The sequence below is a fragment of the Eurypyga helias genome, unplaced genomic scaffold, assembly GCF_000690775.1.
Source record: "Eurypyga helias isolate BGI_N326 unplaced genomic scaffold, ASM69077v1 scaffold10083, whole genome shotgun sequence".
NCBI classification, from domain to species: Eukaryota; Metazoa; Chordata; class Aves; order Eurypygiformes; family Eurypygidae; genus Eurypyga; species Eurypyga helias.
In genome coordinates, this window is record NW_010243115.1 from 12599 (window position 1) to 34059 (window position 21461).

The 21461-nt window shown below is 38.1% G+C and overlaps 1 protein-coding gene across 1 annotated transcript; it reads right to left on the minus strand.

Moving 5' to 3' along the window:
- Positions 1 to 4028: 4028 nt before the first annotated feature.
- LOC104507874 (mitochondrial ribonuclease P protein 3-like) lies at positions 4029 to 21095 on the minus strand (the record flags this gene model as incomplete). Its single annotated transcript, XM_010149296.1, is given in 5 exon segments — positions 4029 to 4136; positions 11588 to 11720; positions 17777 to 17824; positions 20126 to 20555; positions 20558 to 21095. Coding segments are annotated over 5 exon segments (1257 nt in total), but the record flags the coding sequence as incomplete, so codon positions are not given.
- Positions 21096 to 21461: the final 366 nt, after the last annotated feature.

Below are 21461 nucleotides of genomic sequence, written 5' to 3' on the forward strand. Positions count from 1 at the left end.
AATACCTCATAGAATCATACAATCTTTCAGGTTGGACAAGACCTTTAAAATCAGTAAGTCTAACCCCATTTACAATATCCCAATCTCAACACAAATAAAAAATAGTGAAGTATGCTTTAAATTGTGCTTGCTGAGAGTGCTCCCACACCCCTCTCTCACTCTCTGCCCCTTAGGGGTAGCTGGAGCACAGCTCATCATAGCTCCTCCACTCCTCTCCCACAAGCAAAGCAAGATGCTCCAGAGCCTAGATATCCTGCTTGCGCTTGGATTCCCCTTCACTTACAAGGAATACTTCTACAGAAAATTGTGATAAGCAAGGAAAAAAACCCTATTAATTATGTAACAGTGTTTGATCAGAGAACCAGACAATTAGCATGTGGAAATTCCCTTTCCTGACGGGAATTTTTTTTTCACTTTTACAAGGTGAAAGCTGGGGGCACTACAGGTAGTTACAGCTGCAGAGGTCAGAGAGTAACCAAATGTCATTGTGCTGGCTAAGGTTTTATATAATTAGATACATTTGGAAGAAAGGATTAATTCAACATCATGATACAGCCTGAATCAACTTTGCTTAGTTAAACTGCAAGGATATCTCAGTTTATGAACTATTACGTTTGCAGTACAAACAATGTCTGACACATCAAGGCAAATATGCATGAGGTACAGCCTTAAAACAGCAGAAAAATGCACAAAAAAATGGAAGAAGACAAGACCAAATGATTTTACAGTTTATGGGAGTTTGTTTCTATTGACTGAATTACATTGCTAAATAATTTCCATTCTGTAATACCTTTTAATCAGGAGTCAACTTTAATTTCTAATTTTAAACGCTGCAGTAGGGAAGCAAAGGGTTGAAGAGATGTGCTGGCTAATATCCAGCACTGCACTTTACAGTCTCAGTGTGCGTAATGCCTTCAAAACAGATGATCTCACCATTCCCTAACCCTCAAAAAATCTTTGTTCCCACCCTCATGCTACCTCCTCTTTTTGTCAGTAACTGATGCAGCCACATGGTGATTGGCACCAGGAAACAGACCTAGTAGAAAACCAAACTGGAAAAAAAGGGGATTGTAATTACATACCAACAGCATCATATACTAGAGAAATTGCCACAGAATGAAAGTCTGCCAAGTTAATAATATTCATGATGATCTGCTAAGTAAGTGCTGGCTGTGAGGACTGAGGTTGCCTGAGGCTACTGGAAGTCACATATCAAGTTTTCCAGAACATCAGACTATTCTGGGGACTACATGATGAAAAATCATTCCTTCAATGAATGCTTTTTTTCCTTCTCATCCCTCACAGTACTCATGCCTTGTCCACACAATCTAGCCCCTTCCCTAGGTGTTTAAGGAATGTCTAAACAGGAATTATAAATGTTAGGATGCTTGAAAAAAAAGAAAATAATATTTTATGAATGTTTTCTTATTTTAGTCATATGACTGAGAGTTAGGCACCGTTGGTCTTCAGCAAAACAGTTACAGTTCTTAAAGCTAAATCATAAAGTGGAACAGTATTTTTTGTTAAAGACCAGAATACATTTAAATTACCATATCACTGTCACATAAATCTTACGCTGTCTCCTGTGTTCAACAATGCCCTCTATTTTGCTGTTCTCTCTAAATCACTTGAAGAGACATGGTTCAAAAAAACTAACAATTTGCACATAGTAATGCATACAGTAATGCATACATGGAGAGCAGCAACTTCACTTTCTCTTTCAACCGTAACTGCATAAGAACTATACACTGGAACAGAAACGTTTATAGAACAGCTAACAGGGGTTTAGAAAACCTTTGGAAACAGAAGAAAGAATTGCTCTGCTTTGAGGGTTTGGGGATTTTTTTTTCTTATTTCTTTTTTTACCAATCTTGGGGGGGGAAAAAACCACCACAAAAACCCAACACCAAATAGTAAGAAAACAAGAATACATTTTTCTTGTCAGAAGTATCCAAAGTAATAACAAAGACACAGTCCTTTCCTGACAAGTCACAACAAAGGAGTTCAGAGTAATGTAGAAATAACAGGATTTGCTAGCATTCAGCATGATCCCACAATTAAACAATGTTTCCAGTTGGAATAAGACTGCAAACTCAATAGTTCATATTGTAATTGTGTATAAAGACATCTATCATAAAAATATTTTAAAAGTATCTCAATTAATAGGTTCAATACAGGAGCCTCTTTAGTAGTCTTTAGTAATTCATATGTCTAGAAGAGTATTTCTTTTGTGCAGTTATAGAGCTATTTCGTTGCTTAGAGTGCAAATATACACTTCACATTCCAAAAAAGGTACAATCTAGCCACTGAATATCTACAGGTATAAGGCAGGATTAATGGACATGTCCCTCCTATCTCATGTAATGACTCCACACTCTCAAAACCAGGATCTAGGTAACAGGAGCAGCAGAAGCTCCAGTGATTAACACTCTCTGTGCATGACAAAATGCAATACTACTTAACAGCAACACAGCTCACAGAACAAGTAAATTTTAGTTAAGATAATCTTCTGGAGGGAGCCCAAGTTACTGTTCTTGCGGAAGGAAAGGCAGATCTTCCTAAAAATCCTCCTAATCTGTAAATACCTGGGATTTAGGAGAGATCTGATCTGTATTATCTATATGGAACAACCTAAGTGGAAAGTTGAGGCCTCCATATGGTCCTTCTGGAGCTCCCTGACATCATGGATCCCAAAGTCCTTCCAATACAGCAAAAGCTAAGGAGGAACTCAAAGGCAGTTTACGCTGCTCAGCATGTTAATACCTCATAGTAAGATTTCTGTCAGAAATCAGCAGTAATTATCCTGCAAAACCAGGCTGACTCTTTTCCCCATTGCTTCTAGCTTTTACAGAACATTCAGGATCATGTTCAGTACTCCTACACTGCGACAGAAGTACTGAGCATGGACTGAGGAAAGAGGTTCGTTTCTCTTCCCCTTCTTTGGCAGCATGGATCTAAGTCTTAAAACAGTGTGACAGTACATGCTGCCTGGGATTCTCCTTAGATAATCAACATTTCCTCCATTATCCCATTATGCAAACAACTTGTAAACTTCCTTTTCCATTTTCATAGTAAGAAAAGTATCCTCTTTGTGAGCCAGTATCTCATGAAACTGTACTGCAGCTCTCAAACATCTTTCAGCAAGTTTAACTATCTAGCTCAGCTGCTTTTACCTACATATATGAAAGTATATCTTGCTTCTTAAGAATAAAGTAGTTCTTAGAATAAAAATGTATTCCTTGTAATTACTGCAAGTAAATTACTTCCTTTATTATACTTTATTATCAAGCTCATTCATAACTTAGTTTTAATATCCAGAGCATGAAAATTTAAATTTGGACATTGGAATACATGTGAAGAGCTACTTGATTATTTCTAATTTAAACTAAATATTTGATTGAAAAAAACCCAACAAAAACGAAATTTAAGGCATTTCTAGTGAAATGCTAAAGGGGAGTGCCAAGAAATCTCAAAACTAGGTATCAGTAAAAAAGTAGGATTATTCTTCCAAAAACCAGATGCAAAGAACTGAAGCCAGTTTCAGTTGGCCTTGTAAGAACAGGAGGCAATAGGAAGTGAAAAGCTTAAACATGTACAGGATGTGGTTTGGACTGAGTAAAGCGTTAATTTAAGAACAACTCTTACCAGCATAACTACATTAGACTAAAATTTCTATATGGTAGATTTACTCTGTTCCCCAAAATCCTTATTATTATGAAAACATACACACTCACACATGTCCTAATAATGTTGTTATCAGCAACTTAGCTCTAACTATGAGGATCGCATACATGGAGAAATTTAGGTATGATTTTTTTACAGCTAATACAATCAAATATATAAGAACCATCTTCCCACTGATCCTTTTTAGTTTGTGAAGTCTAAATAACGCTTTGAACTTTGTTGTAATGTGCTACTAAAATGTCTGATCAGTTCCTCAAGAGAATAAGTAATAATGAGGCACTAATTGTTTTACAATCAGCCTAAACATAAACAAAATTCTTTATGAATATTTAATCAGCACTTACATTTTCACACTGCATCTTTCTGGGTTTTATGTGGGAAACATTGAGCCCATCAATAACAATATCAAACGGAAGTCGATTTTCCACAAATGTTTGAAAGGCTTGAAATTCCTGAAATAAACAGACAGGGGGAAAGAATATGTTGAGTTTAACAGAATCAGATTTTGTTGTTTTTATTAAAAAAAGAAACAAAGCCTAAATCTCTCACTTTTCCTTCACTGACTACATTTCACATCTATATTGCATATTTGCTAAAACAAACAAACAAACAACACACCAAACCAAAACCAAACAAAAAACCCAACCACGTTGAAAGCCAGAAGTGATACAGCGGATACTTTCACCAAGTTTAAATTGCATTCCAACTCAAAACTAAAACTTTACAGTCATCCAGATGTTCAAAATTATAATCCAAATTGTACATTTTTATAAAGATACATGATATCGTCACTGTTATGCAACAGCTGCCAGACAAAGCAACTTCACATACCAGTAGACTGTGACACTGTTGCTAACAACTCTTAACAATTCCAAATGTAAAATAAGCATTTTATTTATTTTCTCTGTAAGAATTCTGAGATCTCTGCCAGTCTTTGAATAACAGACCTATATTTAAACAACCTTTCATTTAGAAACACAGCACTCCATTTGTGATAAATACACAGCTTTAAAGCTAGCAAACCAATGAACTTCACTAGGCCAGAAATGCAGTGATTGAGCAAACCAGCAGCATCTACCCAGTTTTTCCAACAAAAAAACGCCCACGATTGCTTTAGACTTGAGACGCCATAGGAGGAGAACAGAAAACGAAGCAATAATAAAATCTTTGACAATTCCTCCCTTGATTTTTGAGGAAAGTTTTAGTATTTTTAGCAGACAGTTGCATTAGATTTCTCCTTCTTGCTTCTGACTGTTTTTAGTAAACACAGGAACCCAAACCCTAATGTTGTGGTTTAATTCCAGCCGTCAACTAAGCACCACGCAGCCGCTTGCTCACTCCCTGCCAGTGGAAAGGGGAGAGAATTGAAAGGGTAAGAGTGAGAAAACTTGTGGGTTGAGATAAAGACAGTTAGGACTAAAGATAAAGCAAAAGCCACGCACACAAGCAAAGCAAAACAAGGAATTCATTCACCGCTCCCCATCAGCGGGTAGGTGTTCAGCCATCTCTAGGAAAGCAGGGCTCCATCCCACATGAAGGTTAATTGGGAATACAAATGCCATCACTCTGAATGTCCCTCCCTTCCTCCTTCTTCCCCCAGCTTTATATGCCGAGCATGATGTCCCATGGTATGGAATATCCCTTTGGTCAGTTGGGGTCAGCTGTCTCAGCTGTGTCCCCTCCCAACTTCTTGTGCACCTCCTGTCTACTCACTGATGGGGTGGGGTGACAGACAGAAAGGCCTTGATTCATGTAAGCACTGCTCAGCAGTACCAAAACATCCCTGTGTTCTACATCCCTCCATTCTCAGTAGATGCCTGACCGCATGCCCCTGCCAGACTCCCAAATCTACTTAACTGTTTTGTCTCACTACCAGTAAACTGTGCAATACAATAGGGAGAGAAGGTTTGCTGCCATGGGAGACTCTTATCTACACAGAGAGATGAGGAGTTAATAGCAGAATAAGTGCAGAAGACAAATGGCCAAGCTTAATTTATGTCTCCAAACACAGAAGACTCCAGTAAAAAGCTTTAGACAGACTGAAAATCCCCAAGGATCTGTTAATTTTCTCTTCGCCATCCATATTTCCCCAGTAATACACAAGAGTGCTCCTCTCCAGAAAAAAAAATACACAAAAGAACAACAGAGAAGATCCAGGTCTGCTCTCCTGAGAGACAGTTTTCCCATGCTCTCTGGACACAGGGGAGGAAAAGGGCGAAGCCCAGGAATAAGTAGAAGGCTACACCATCCACATGCAGTATAAAAGGTTATTCAAACATACACATACTTACAGTATAAGAGAAAAAAATCTACAAATTGAAAGATGCTGATCTTTCAAAGACTAGGATTTGTCTGGATTTTATACAGATCCTACTTACAGCCACAGTAATAATGATTCACCCACAATTTTATATAGATATTTCCATCATTAGCCAACTGTAAGAAAAAATTAAGATCTTTATAAGCAGTAAATGAAGTAGAGCACAGCTGCAGCTAGGGTACACATGATCAACATTACAAAATAGTCAACAGTGCAGTATAATGATGACATGAAGACTGATTTAGGCAAAAAAAAGTGAGTTATTCATGCAGGCTTCTCCTTCCAAACGAAGAATTCAACATGTGATCTACATACAGCCCTGCATATGCCACAGGAACATTTACATGGAAACTTAAAAAAAAGGGACACTTCTGATGAACCCTTCAACATTCCAGCAAGTAATGAAACATGTCTCCCCCTCACACACAGTAAACCTTACACTAATTGCTAACTTGTTCTGACAGGGTTAATCTGACAAAATTTCTGAGGAAAGGTGCATTCTCCTGGCATTGGAAGTGCTACTCAAACTTGCTTCAACAGAGTAGGCAACTGAACAGACAAGACTTTAAAAACACATCCAGCATTGCTTATTGACATGACCCCTTTAATGCTCGGGAGCCACAGAAAAGTGTTGCAATACAGCAAGGTTGTAACCTCACTGCAAGACATCCCCCAGCAGCCCATGCACTTTGTGAACACCCTGCAGCAGCAGGAAAATGCAGCAGGGTGCTCACAGGAAGCTCCAGTAATATCCTGTTTCATACCACATGCAAAAGAAATGGGAATTAAAAAAAAAAAAAACAACAAAACACCACCTGATTTCACTCATCACCTAGCTGGGAAAATCGGGGAATGCCAGCTATGCAACTGTTAGAAATTATTCACTGCACTTTCTACTAGGAAAACTTATCTGTGCAAATGGACACCAACAACTAAGTAGGTCGTAACAGCTAAGTAGGAAGTAATAGCTAGCCATAACAAACCCTTGATGGAATTTATCTTGTTGTGAAGAATTAAAGACATTTAAAATAACTTTTTGTTCAACCACTAGCATGAATGTAGCTCAAGTGCATTCATATGTCGGCAAAATCACAAAACAGTCTTGCGTTTTTTTGGTACTCCACACCAGCTGGATGACTTGTGCACTATTTCACCATCATTTTATACAGGTATGTAGTGGTGCTGCCTCCAAAAGAAGTGTTTCTGCCTTCTCCCTTCCCTCAGCCATTCATTCCTAGCTTTGTCCCCTCCTCTACCTACACAAACACGTTTGGTAGCACAGGGTGAAAGACTGAAGTGGATGAACCGAGCCAACGTGAACTGAGCCAGTATCAGTCTTTAGCCTGCACCAGTCGCCCTGTTCAGGTCAGAGCACAGAGGTCTGTCCTAGAATAAAAATGCAGCCAGGGCATGGAACAAGAATGACACTGGTAGCAGGTAAGACTACTGGGATCACCTTTTCCCATAGGTAGCACTGACTAGGCTAATTTACTAGTTTTATGAAATGACAACATTGTATGAGATTTATCTCTCAACCTGTGGTATAGCAGCAAAACCAGAAATAGAGGTTGGTTTTAAAAAACAGAAGTATAGGAATTATTCTTTGAAAAAGAAAGAAAGAAAGAAGTTAGATTTTGGTATTTTAAATAATTAATTTAAAAATATTTCTTTTAAAAAGACTCAGACTTTGAAAGTCTGTCTTACATAGCCAATACTTGAAATAGCAGTAGTAATAAATCTGAAAATAGTACTTTTCTGTAAGACTATTAATACAACTTCTGTAAATACATTTATAAAGAGAAATACATGTTTTTCTTCCAATACCAGTGCACACAGACCACAAGTCTCAAAAGCAGAGCAAAAATGAGTGGAGGAATTAATTATTAGTATTTACAGATTTACTATGTTAAATACAGTAACAGAAATAAATATTACAGTTGAAGACAAAACAAAGAAAAAACAGCTAAACAAGCATTTCCTCTAATATGACCAATAAGAGTAATTCAAATTAGTATTTTGAAATAATTTTAATGTCTGTAACAGATCTAAGGGTATGACAAGTTTCAGATCAGAGAAAGGTTAGATCCTTTTACTTCTCAAGTCTAAATAGGAAATCTGTTGGCAACTAGAAATAAAAACATTGCATTGCTCAAATTCTTCAACAGTCCAAAATGATCTAAATGCCAAAAACCAAAACAATATAACATACATAGGCAGTACATGAGCAAATCAATAGAGGATTTTTAAATACAAGAAAGGCTATTATGTTCATATCAACACATGGATTTTGAAAAAAGAGTGGAAAAAAGGAAAAAAGAAAAAAAAACTACCAAAAGCTATTAAAATCACTGCAGAAAAGGCTGCTCGTCATACCCATTAGGAATGGTGGAGGCACTAAAGTCAAATTAAAAAGTACAAAACTAGAGTATCCAACATATATTGTTTCCAGAAGCATTCGCAAGTTTGTTTTGTACAACAGAAAAAGCAGTGCTTCCTCTCTCTGTATTAAATGACAATATACTCAAGTGCAAGAAAGCAGCAAATTCTAATTAACAGAATATTATACTATTATGTAACTCTACCCTTACTATCAAACAGGGTGTTTTTTAACACCATAAGAGCAGCTTTTAGAGAAGTGAAAACATTCACTTTTTAACAGTTTCATAAAATACAAAGTGATGGGTATTACTTTGTATTCAGTAATGTTTCTTGGTATCAGAAGAAAAACACAGGAATGAGAATTAGAATGTGAGGAATAAAATTCAGCTGTCAAACTGAAATCTTTTCAACATATTTGTAAATAGTGTTCACTACCATTCTGATGTACAAACTTAAGTTGTTTGATCTTCTTTCCTAAAACTAAATACAAAACCATCTTTTTTTTAAATCACAGAACAGACTACTTTTGGGGATACTCAACAAACCAAATCTTTGCTCCTAATTTTCTACTCTGATCGCATTTATGCTTAAGTGAAAGAAATGAAATCAAATCAAATAATGATGCTGTTGCAAAAGTAAGACACAAGACTATGCCTTGGTGGGGGAGGGAAAGGGAAGAAGATTCCAAATACATTAAATATTCTTTTCCAACAATGTTTCAAATTGAATGTTTAGAGCTCAAAACACTTCAAACTGTTTCCCTGAATAATCATTTCATTGCAGGAAGCACAGATACACTAAAGTAAACTAGTTAGGAGAAAAGAAGGAATAGAAAGCTAAAATGTTTTCTATTTGAATTGCAGCTACTACAAAAAAGGGACTGGAAAATGGTAAACCCCCCTCTCAGATATACTTGCATACATCCCATTTTCAATCTCTTCACCTAGCTTCCCCTCTGGAAAACCCTGGCTGCAGGAGAAGTCACACAGTCTGGCATACCTAAAATAGGCAGCATATTCTCATCATCACACATCCGCTTTCACAGCACAAAGGCAACTAAGAAGTCCCAAATTTATTTCTGGAAACCTCTGACACATCATAACACTGTTCTGCCTCTACCCCCACATCCATGCCCAAAATTCACTGAGGGAACAAACTTTTAAGCTGTAGGGCCAATAGTAAACACGAGTTCATCTCCATTCAGCCACCTGGAGACGGCCTGCCAACAAAGAACTGCAACAAGGTCAGCTTAGAACTGGCAAGTGGGTGGCCCCAGAGTGGCAAGTGAAGGAATTTCAGCTATCACACGGAATAACAAAAATCTATGGACACCAAAACTTAAAATAGCATATTGAGTCTTTGTTTCATTAGACTGCGCTCATTTGATCAATCAAGTTCTGAAACAGGGGGAATATAATTTCCACTACTGCTCAGCTTGGGCATGAATGTCCTGTTATCCAGAACTCCCTTCCTAAATCTCCCTTCCTTCAACTGGTACTGCAGAGCTAGCCCTGTGTGCTTGACAAATTTGAAATTTTCAAGTGAGCAGTCACCACAGGGAACAGAAACGAAACATCACAGACTAGACAGTTAACTGGTTAAGGAATTAGAAGTTTTGTTGTTGCTCTCTTTAATAAACCAACCTCACCATAATTTTCACAAAAGCTTTTAGAGAACAGATAGTTAGTTGTACAGTCTGCAATGTAACACATCCTTTTGTTCATCATCATAATATTATAGATGACACCAGTGCCCATTAACTACTTAAAATTATAGTTACATTTTTAAGGATAATTTTACTCCCCTGTACAATTCACATCCAGATCAGCTAAAAGTCCTGAACTAAGGAGAAAATCTGTGTGGAAATTAGATGCCTGAACAACAGGCTGCAGGTACTACAAGTACCCCAACACTAACTGTTTCAAGTTCCTCTAACTGTTACACATGCGCAACGTCTGTCTGCAGAAAGCCTGAAGAATTAAACCTGGTGTCCTCTTTCGCATTTTCAGAACTGGTGCAGAACTGAGGTACCAGCTGCAGCAAAATGACTTCCATACTTGTCAAGGTACCGGAAAAGATGGCCGAGATGCGGCAAGGGCTCTATCTAGCAGAGTTTGCCTTCATACCGCATGTCCCTGTGCTCATGTGCCCACTTCCACGTAAAAATACATCAGTAAGAACTGCAATATATTACAGTATCTAGGAACTGATCACTGCCTATAACCACCTGAAAGGAGGTTGTGGAGAAGTGAGTGTTGGTCTCTTCTCCCTAATGACAGATGATCGGACGAGGGGGAATGGTCTCAAGCTGCGCCAGGGGAGGTTTAGATTGGACGTAAGGAAGAAGTTTTTCACCGAAAGGGTTATCATGCACTGGAACAGGCTGCTCAGGGAGGTGGTGGAGTCACCATCCCTGGATGTGTTTAAGAGACGGGTGGATGAGGTGCTGAAAGATATGGTTTAGTGGCGGACAGATACGGTTGGACTGGATGATCTCTAAGGTCTTTTCCAACCCAGTGATTCTATGATTCTATGAATTATGCTCTTTCTTATGTTTACAATAACCTTTGGAAAACTTGATACTCCTGGTGTATTCTGTAATTATAAATATGAAAGTGTATGTTTAAAATTGAGGGGGAGTTGGTTGGTTGGCAAGTTGTGAAAGTTGACTGAACAACATGCTCATCAGGTTTTTATTGTTTCTGCCCAAGTTTTTTTATTGTTTCTGCCCAACTGAAAAATCAAATATTCAGCACATAAATGTAAGCTCTAGATATGATACTGAACTTAATAAGAAACACTAGGACTTCTTTTTTTGCAAGCTCAGAATACTAGATGTCTGATTTTGTTCTAGTTACTGGGTTTTATCCCATATTTAAAATTTAGCTTTTGAAGGATTAAAAGATTTCCATACCTTTAAAATTTTTTAATGTAAAAGAAAAAAAAAAAACAAACATTTTAATGATTTCAGTATCCATTAACAGCTGACTGAAAATATAAGAACAAAGACAATATGAAAGAGGTCAAGATTTAGACCTATTTTATAAAAACAAATTAAAATATATAACATACCTCAGAATCTAATGGACTATTAATGTTTAAAGCAAAAAAAAAAAAACTAGATCAGTGGTGTTTTCGAAGTACCTGAACATTAACTAGATATTACCCTCACAGCCAATGATCTTGACAGTATGCAAGACCTACCTGTGGGCTTGTCTTTCTAAAAGTGTCAGTTCCATGTATCACATCCCTTATTATTCTTTCTCTGAGATTATTATACTCCTCTTCGGTGAGGTCACTATCCTCCAACTGATGGTTGCAAACTGGGCACTGTCCACTGTAATAATAGTGAAACAAGAAAATAAAGTTCAAAGGCTTTTAAATAAGAAATAATTTATACTAAATTATTGTGTGTCTGTGTAAGATCTCAATTCTTTACAACACAGTACAATCATCAGAAAATTAGTTGTACTCTTTTTGGATGCATCTAAAACCTACTGAAGTCACTAGAAATATTTTTATGTGATTTAGTGGAATCAGTATCAAATATTTAACTCTACAGACATTTGAGGATTTAGGATTAAAACTCTGCATAAGCAGAATCAGTATCAAATATTTAACTCTATAGACATTTGAGGATTTAGGATTAAAACTCTGCATAAGCACCAAAAAAAAAAAAAAAGAGCATTTAAATATTCACCAGCATTTATTTAGGCCTTTAGAGACCAGAGTTCAATTCCCAGCATCACCACAAATTTCCACATCTATAATATCTGGAAGTTTCCCTACTACGCAGAAAAGTCATCATGGATACATACAGTCCAGATGTCAATAAGGGAAGGTGATGTGGTTGCACTGGCCTGGCCAGAACATACGAAGTAGGTGTAGGCATACTAGTTGAAGCTAGCAGGCAGCTCACAGAGCCTTGGTCTAGCTGTAAATCCATTCCAAATTGTTACAACAAGAAAATGCTCCACTATTGTGCCACTGACTGCTCCTACAAAAAAGCTAAATTATCTGGGCCTGATTTACCAAGGTTTGGAATAACCAAATCTTCCACAGGTATAGGAATCATCCCTCAAAAAAGAATAAAAAAGAAAGACAGAAAGAAAAGGTAACATAAATCTGCTGTATGGTTGTAAAAGGAAATAATGATTAGGACTGGCTTGTTTGTGTCACTTGTCTTTGCTATCAGACTTCCCCTTACTTCTTAGGCTAAGACTGACTACTCAGATCTCCAACAGTGGTTGAAGTGAACACACTGAAAGCAGAATGTGACTAAAACAGAAATACTTGCCCTCAGCAAGACTAAGTCGCACTGGCACTGCATGTCTGTACGACACCCAATTCCACCAGAGATTTTCCAGTATCAGGCTGACTTCACCAAAACAGAAAGCAGCTTTACATTGCTATCTCCTGGTGACTAATCACTACTTGTTTCTTTACTGCCAAGAAACTTCTGTTCCCGCTCTGTAGCATAGGCTAAACATCATTACAAGAATCTAGGAATGTGCAGCAGCTACAGCCAATCAATGCCATCATCTAGTGTTCATTTCTCGGAGCTAGAAACGCCACTCCATCATGCACAGCTATGTCAGTGACTTGTATGACTGCAGGCAGCACTGGAATAGTTTCCTTTGTGATTCACATGGTCCGCTTCTCAGTACTCAGTATTCTCCCTTTTGCAGGGCCACCAGCTACAGTAACAACTGTGGTTCTGCAAATCCCATACCCACAGTTGTTCTGCCTATGACACACACACGAACCCTCCACTGATCTGTCCATGCATGCTTTAAAGACACTTAAAGACCACAGAGATTGAGAATCCATCATACAATAAAAGATTACAGAATAGAACAATAGGGGATGTGAAAAAACGCGACCTCAAATTCTTTAGTTTCCTCCAGAACAGTGAAGGATGCCATGGCATGCCATAGGGAGGTGATTCTGCCCCTCTACTCTGCTCTGGTGAGACCCCACCTGGAGTACTGCGTCCAGCTGTGGAGCCCTCAATATCAGAAGGATATTGACCACTTGGAGCGAGTCCAGAGGAGGGCCGCAAAGATGATCAGAGGGCTGGAGCACCTCTCCTATGACGAAAGGCTGCGAGAATTGGGCTTGTTCAGCCTGGAGAAGAGGAGGCTCCGAGGAGACCTCATTGCAGCCTTCCAGTATCTGAAGGGGGCCTACAAGGGTCCTGGGAGAGGACTTTTTACAAGGGCCTGTAGTGATAGGACAAGGGGTAATGGGTCTAAATTGAAATCAGGGAGGTTTAGATTAGATGTCAGGAAGAAATTCTTCACAGAGAGGGTGGTGAGGCACTGGAACAGGTTGCCCAGAGATGTTGTAGATGCCCCATCCCTGGATGTCTTCAAGGCCAGGCTGGATGTGGCTTTGAGCAACCTGGGCTAGTGCAAGGTGTCCCTGCCCATGGCAGGGGGGTTGGAACTAGATGATCTTTAAAGGTCCCTTCCAACCCTAACCATTCTATGATTCTATGATCCTGAAAAATTTTCCAGAACAGCATGAGTGAGGCAACGCTACAGAGAACATACAGATCCATGCTAGCCAATAGGCACATTGTCCTGCCTAACCAACCAAGTGCTGCAAAAACACCCCAGTACTGGGAAAAGCCATCATACCGAACCACGACCATGAGGCCCAAGTCAACTGCTATGAGTTGAGTTTTTGCTCCTACAGCCTTCTGTAGCCCAGGACACACATAATTCCAAGATGCAAAACAATAGAGGCCTAACTTCTGTGACCACCTATGTCTGGATTTTTGTATGATCCCCAGAATTATATCTTGAGAGAAAGAACAAATCTTTTTCCTAATATCCAGCCTTTTCTGTTGTTTCATGTCCCACAGCCATGACCTCCGCTCACAGTCTGAAGGAAATCAAACTGGAAGTGTCATAATTTCCATGTCCCATTCAGTCATTCTTTTCTTTCCTAGTTGTCTCTCCTTTTAACCCCTATAAACTAAACACATAATCAACACAATGCAACTCAATACCCAGGTCAAAAAATATATGTCATGCATCACTACCACGAACCTCTGGGCCCACCACAAAAGCAGCATGTAAGGTGGGCTAACTAACAGTGGAGGACTGAGATAAAACAACCTGCACCTCAGTGCTTGAATTGTGAACTAATTTTTTTCCCCGCCCCTAAAAATCTTATCTGAAAGTTTTGCAGATACACTTCCTAAAGACAAACCAATGAGCTACAAATATACATAGACTTAATGGGTACACTTCTTGACTTGCATGTCTGATTGTGGGTTAAACCTAGAAATTTTTCCAAGTTTAACTCTTTAATAACTACATGAAAAAAGAAAAAGAAACCGTCAGATAGGACATTAACATACACTAAGGAAATTCAGTCTGTCATGTCTGTTCTCAAGCACTTCTGCCAAAAATATTAGATATGAGATACAGCTTGCATCTTCATCACCAGACTGGATGCTCCAACGACAGTACCAAGAAAATAAGCAGAATCTAGTAGCTTCTCCAACAGAAAATAAAGTGACGCTTGGTCTGGATGGGTCTTCGGTTCTTCCTAGCTGACAAACATCGACCTTTTTCTGCTTGCTTCCACTTAAGCTTCTCTTATATGCAGGGTACATTGTTGATGCTTCACATTTTTCTCTTCTACCATGCTCTGTTCAAAAAACTACATTCACCCATCTGACACAGTCTGAACTGAAGGAGTAACTATTCTTCCCTAAATCCATCCAAATATCTTTTTACAAGCACAACCTCAGAACTGAACTGTAGGATTTAAGCTTTACATGTTAAGATGGAATGAGTTACTCTCCCCTGGCTGTTTCCAGAGAGATCCTAGAGATGCCAAATCTAGGTCATTGTAATTTTCTAAACACATGGCAATCAGAAATGTTCAGCTCTCCCAACTGGTATCTAACATACATTAATGCACATACCATAAGCCAAGACTGCATTGATGCAATGCTGACAGTGCATTTACTGAATCAAATAGTTACACATAGAATCCCAACAATGGACATTCATTGCTGCATACAAACCATATGCTCCAGTAGCTCAACCCACTGCAAGCATTGCAGGCTTAGCCTACATATTAACACAAGCAATGAGACTGGCTCCTCATATAGCTTTAAAGTTACCATTAAATACACCTAATTGCATTAAGGAACTTAATGGTAACAGAGAGGAAAGGTTTGGTAACAGAGAGGAAAGGCCTAACGAACTGTTATGAGACTACTTCAAAATTATTAAGCCTAAAGTTTAAGGACCTGTCCTATAGTTAACTTGGATCCTTTCGCAACTACCACTTTCTAATTACCTGAAAAAAACCAAACCTCCCCATTATCCCAGCAAATCAACTGACCCCAACCACCTACCAACAACCAAAGCTCCTGAAGACAGTTTCTTCTCATGAAGTCTCAATGTGGATTCCCAAAGGGAGCAGAGGCAAAACAGGCACGAGAAACAAAGCCCTTAGTCTAACTGCTGTTTTTTTCAGAACCACACCTTGCAAGTTTTGTAACTTCTTACTGATCATTTTAGGATATCATGCCAAGAAATTCCCACACAGGCGGCTTTCACCTCTGTAGGACATCTAGCTGTCCTTACAGCTAACTGACCATTTAGTTACTTTTTTGAGGGACTACTTTTTTTGAAATAGATTTGGAGTATCATGGCACCTATGTAACAATCATGAAGTCACATGCTACAGTAATTTGAATGCAGGCTCCAGAAACTTGAGCAGCAGCTTTCTATAGCCGACCTTGAAAATCTAAAGCTTTTGTAACTCTCAAAGAAAAATGGTCACCAAACTTCAAGGCTTGTTTGCATGGGGTTCAAGCTTCTGACTATCACTAGGAGCTCAATGCTACAGGAAGAAGAAAATACTGTGGATAGGAGCATCTTAGATATAACTGCCAATATTTATACAAAATCAGAATAACCTAAGAATAAGCCTAATAAATTATCAAACTCAGTTTAAGAAAAAATAGTTCTTCTGGATTTTTTAACCCAAGACATCAGTTATGCTGACTGCAGAGATGAGTCTAGTAACAACCATCACATGAGTTTCAGAGATATCTTAAAGGCTTAGTCCTTTATGAGTAGGACCAAAAAAAAAAAATCCCACAAAAAAACCCCAACAAAACCAACAATTTTTTTTTTCTGTCTTATATCCTAAGGTTCTTTTCTGACAGCAACCATTTAATTTAAACACAACAAAACTCTTATATTCTTTTTCTTTTCTTGAACCCATTTTAATTTGATTCAAATACTTATCCAAGTAGGCTGTCTCAAACATGGTTATTTCCAAATGAAGAGTGTTCATACACTTACCACAAAATAACTACCATATAGCACCTTGTCAACACTTTGTTCACAGATTCTTAATCCATGATAAAATGTAGTGGTGATGTAAGTTAGTTTAGCTCTCCAAGTCTGTTACAGAGTTTACAGACAGTAAGATAACAAGCTACTTCTTAACCAAGACAATCAGCTTTACAATTTTAAAACTCTAAAGGCTGCAAAAGGTTGTCTAATTTGGTGAATTATCATAATACAGTATAGTAACACACACACTCATACATAATAATAATAATAATCCATCTTACAGCGAACAAGTCCTACTCTTAGGACAGTGAGTTATGCTGTTCTTTCATGGGCTTCAAAATCAGCAGCCTCTACATATGCTTTTACTTCAGAGTACACAAGAGTGTATTTTTATAAACCAACAAAAAAACCCATAACCCACTGGAGACATTCTTGTAATTAATACATTTCTAGTTGCCACAAAACTACAGAACTAGGTTTCAAATAGAATAACATTTAAAATAGGAATTTACAGACATTAAGAAACCCGTGGAAATAGAAACACATACCAAAGTTATCCCTGTGAAAACCTAACAGGAATCATTTTGTCTGCACTGACAATCAGGTGGGAAAGGAGAATCCTTTCATCTGTACAAATTAACTGCAGCATGTGAATAGTATCAGTTTTCAAGAAGACATCTATTTACACACCAAAGATGCTCTGTTAAATATCGAGTTAAACAGTGGTATTATAAAGCCAACCAAAAAAGTAAGTCTTTAATTCCTAAACAGTAAAAAAATAAGTCACCCTGTAAAATGGCAGCTTTTTTTTTTTCTCGGTTTTTTTTCTGTCTTGGCTCTGCTTAGCATAACTCCTTTCCAAATGTGCATGTTGGTATTTGTTTAATGCATGAGTTGGAAACTGGAGTTTGGGAAATCATATGTACACAAAAAAGGTTCATATTCTGAAGGATTAAAATATTTTCTTATATAAGGAAAGCTACTTTTTTATATTTGTGAAAGAAAAGTTTGAGATAGAATAATCAAGACACCTCACTTTTAAATAAAATGTTGCATTTACCTGTCTTTGATGCTGGTCAGGTGTCCTCTCCAGTTCCCTCCTGGTATACTAATAGGTACAGAGGGAAAGATAAATGAAACAATAGATTCTTATTTAACAATACCTGAATTACAAATAAATAATACTTCTATTTTGGCCAACATTTAGAAATTACAGACCAATCAATCATCTACCCTGCAAAGAAATCATACAAAGATTTATATATAATTTAGCAACACCTGAAAATATTATATAAAGAAACAGCATTTAACATGCAGAGAATTAACAACATCAACCTCCCCTGTTTATGTCGTCCCCAAGTATTAAGACACACACAAATAACCAGGCTACACTGACAATTTTTCAGTTGCTGTCCGACACATTCATACATAAAGCACCCTGGAAATCAGATGGGAAAGCAGGAATCAAGATTTCTAGACAGATGTCATCCTGAGAGATTAAGGAAGACATGCTCATACCAAAATGCTGCATTCTGACTTTTAGGCTCCACATCATTATCATCACCACCACTACCAGAGCCACCATCATGCTCGTGTAAACATTCCTTTTTGCTCACACGATCCAAATCAGAATAGGTTACAGAACAGGAATACCCACAGCAATATAGGTCTGCAGACAGCTATACCTTTGCTGCTGTGTTTATTATCATAGGCTGCGCAATCATGCATGCCGTGCGTGGGCTTTGGAATAACCGTCCTGCTTCTGTCCTCCTTTCCCATTTCTCATGGTGACATAGAGCAGTTCTTCAGTTTTCTTACAAAGACAAGAGGCAACAGGAAATCCTGTGATTCTTTGTTGCACACTAAGATCTCTGTATTGGATCTGGCTTTACTTATTACTAGAATCAGTGCTGGTCTGCTCTTCAGAAAAGCAATGTTTTAAAACTAACACCAATTCAGTTACACTCACAGAGTTCATTTCCATGCATACTGTACCACCAGTTTCCTTTGTCAGCAAAAGTTACCTCCCAGTCTGCATCTTTTTTTGCAAGACTAACAGCGCTAGAAGTTATCAGATTCTATTTTTTTTTTGAAACTCCAAATAAACTGCTTATTTACTTTCAGCCACCAGCATATACAAGTTCCACAGCACTAGCAATTGGAACAGAAAGGTAAAACAGGTTCACAGATAAAAAGCCAGATGCAGTAACCAATCACCTAGTTTCATCCCTCTATTATAGACTTTGTTTCTTCTTCATGTTTGAAACACTACTTTTTTTAGGGAAACACCCAATGTTGATCTTAAAACATGAGTTTACCACAATCTTTCATGAATTGTTCTAACAGTCAAACACTGACCATTCAAAGATTGTTGAACAGTCAAACACAAAACAGGAGTTTGTCTAGCTACAGCCTGCAGTACTGGTTTACCACTACATACAGGCAACATGCAACTCTCCAACGTACTCACTGTTCCTTCAGTCTCCTTGGCAAAGACTTATTACATTGAGTTTCCTGTGCACACAGCACACCCGTACAGGTAAGTCCTTTACTCACTGGAAAACAGCACCCCACGACAGACTGTCACCCACTAAAGCATTGCATCTCAACTGAAGCCTACTCTGCCTGCTCCCTCGCTTTTCCCATGAAAGAAGATATCTAGGGGACAGCAACATAAACTGTTATAATAATGGTAGTGCATTCCCACAGCCATATTTTCCATCCAGAAAGACTAACTTGTAAAATGACTGTGTAGCTCACATAAATCTAACAGTTAAAAAAAAGCAATAGATGGGCTCACATACAACAGCATGACAGATATGCATACACAGCGTAACTAGTTGTTATTTGCAGAGTCTGAACATCACTACCCATGAAAACAAACCGTGCCCTCCCAAAAACTGTGCTAAACCAAAGAGCATTTGTTTTAGGACTATTAAGATTAGTCCTCTCCTATTATTCTATACAAAGTCAACACTTCAGTTAGCCTAGGCTAAATTTGCTGCCTCTTTCCTTTAAAGAGCGAAAGTATCTAATTTTCAAGTACCTTACTACTTCTATACTCCAACAGATTATAGGAAAACCCCTCACATCTGACCATATTCCTTATGTACCAACCCCAGAAAGAAATTAAGTTGGTGTTTTGGACAGCCATGACCCATCACAGCCTCCTACTTTCTGTACCAAGAAATAATATTTAGCAGGTAAAATCTTTCAAGAAAAGGTGAAATCAGTAAGAATTTACACTAATGTTGGAGTAAAACCAAAATGTATCTTTTCATGGCAATGTGTGTCTTATGGAGAAACAACAACTAAAATAAGATGTTGAGAGGTCTTATTAGACTTGATCTGTGGAATAATCTGAATCTCATCCTCATGAACTGGAGCTTGCTATTGAAACATTAATTACCTTTCAAACCATAGCTTTATACTCCGCATAAATGTTTTGTGAGGATATATTTGGTTCTCTCTCAAATATAAGAGGATACCAAACAGCTCTTTTTGTAACTCAGCACCTTTCATACCCCTGCTGAAGTCAAACAAGGCCTGCAGGACATCCAAAGACGGGACCAAATCCTTAGTCAACATTTCATGGTAAAGTTCAAATGCAAGGTTCATATCTTGGTGACGGCCGGCTGCTTTGATACAGGATTCATAGTTTGTCCGCGAGGGAATCGTGATCTTTTTTACTTCTTCCAAAAGAGTCAAGGCCATCTTCCATTGATCTGAATTACACAGCCCCCTGATAAGAAGGTTGTAAGCCCCACTTTCTAAAATCCTAAATCTGATTTTCATTATATCATACACATCACAAATTTCTGAAGTCTGCCCCTGCTGAAAAGCAACAAATTATATGCAATGTCACCATTCCTCTTTGCCACATGGGTCAACAAGGACTTAGCCACATCAACAGGGCTGTTGCACCTGACCATATTGTTAAACATCACTTCTTCAAATATTTCAGGTGATCGAAAGCTTTCCCTCAGTCTGTTCCATTCGTCAGCCTGCAAAGGTTTTTCTGGAGGCTGTACAATGCTAAACTTATGCCTTGACAGAGCATGACTCATTAACCATTTCCTTGGAGTTCCAGCAGAGTAAGAAAAGTCAAGTTTCCCTTCAGTTATTTCTTTAGTTTCCTCATCCCACTCTTTTTCTTCATAATCAATTTCAGACCTTTTCTTTGTAGGAAAGGCATCAGTTCCTCTGGGATTGACCGGTAATGCAGTACTGGAAGACGTCATAAAGCTAACCTTCCCCCTATTGGGTATGCTGAGAGAGACAGCAAACAATTGTTGACATCTTGAAACAGGCCAGAACATACGACATTTCCACAGCAAAGCCTGAAAACCCTGTTGACTAGTCTGAGAAAAGAGTGCCATCGCAAGAAGAAATTATCTCACTCTTAGGTTGCTGTATCTAATAAAGTTATAAAACGGAAAATGCAGATTGCCTGGGGATGTTTAGTATAAAAACGCAAGGGCTGTAAATCTGTATAAGCTACGGCTTCAAAATGCTTGTTCTCCAAGTCCTTTCTGCCTCTTATAAAAACAAAAAAAAGCAAAATATTTTTTCACAAAAATTCATCTCTTAGACTGTGAGAATATTCATCCAAAATGAGGGTATTTTTCTTTATAGAGAAGATGCTTTCCAGGTTTGCAGTTTATCGTTTCTGCCAGTTGGTTACTGTAAAGATGATTACGGAGTATGCTGTGCACAGACAGAAAACTCCGATTCAGCTAGGCAAA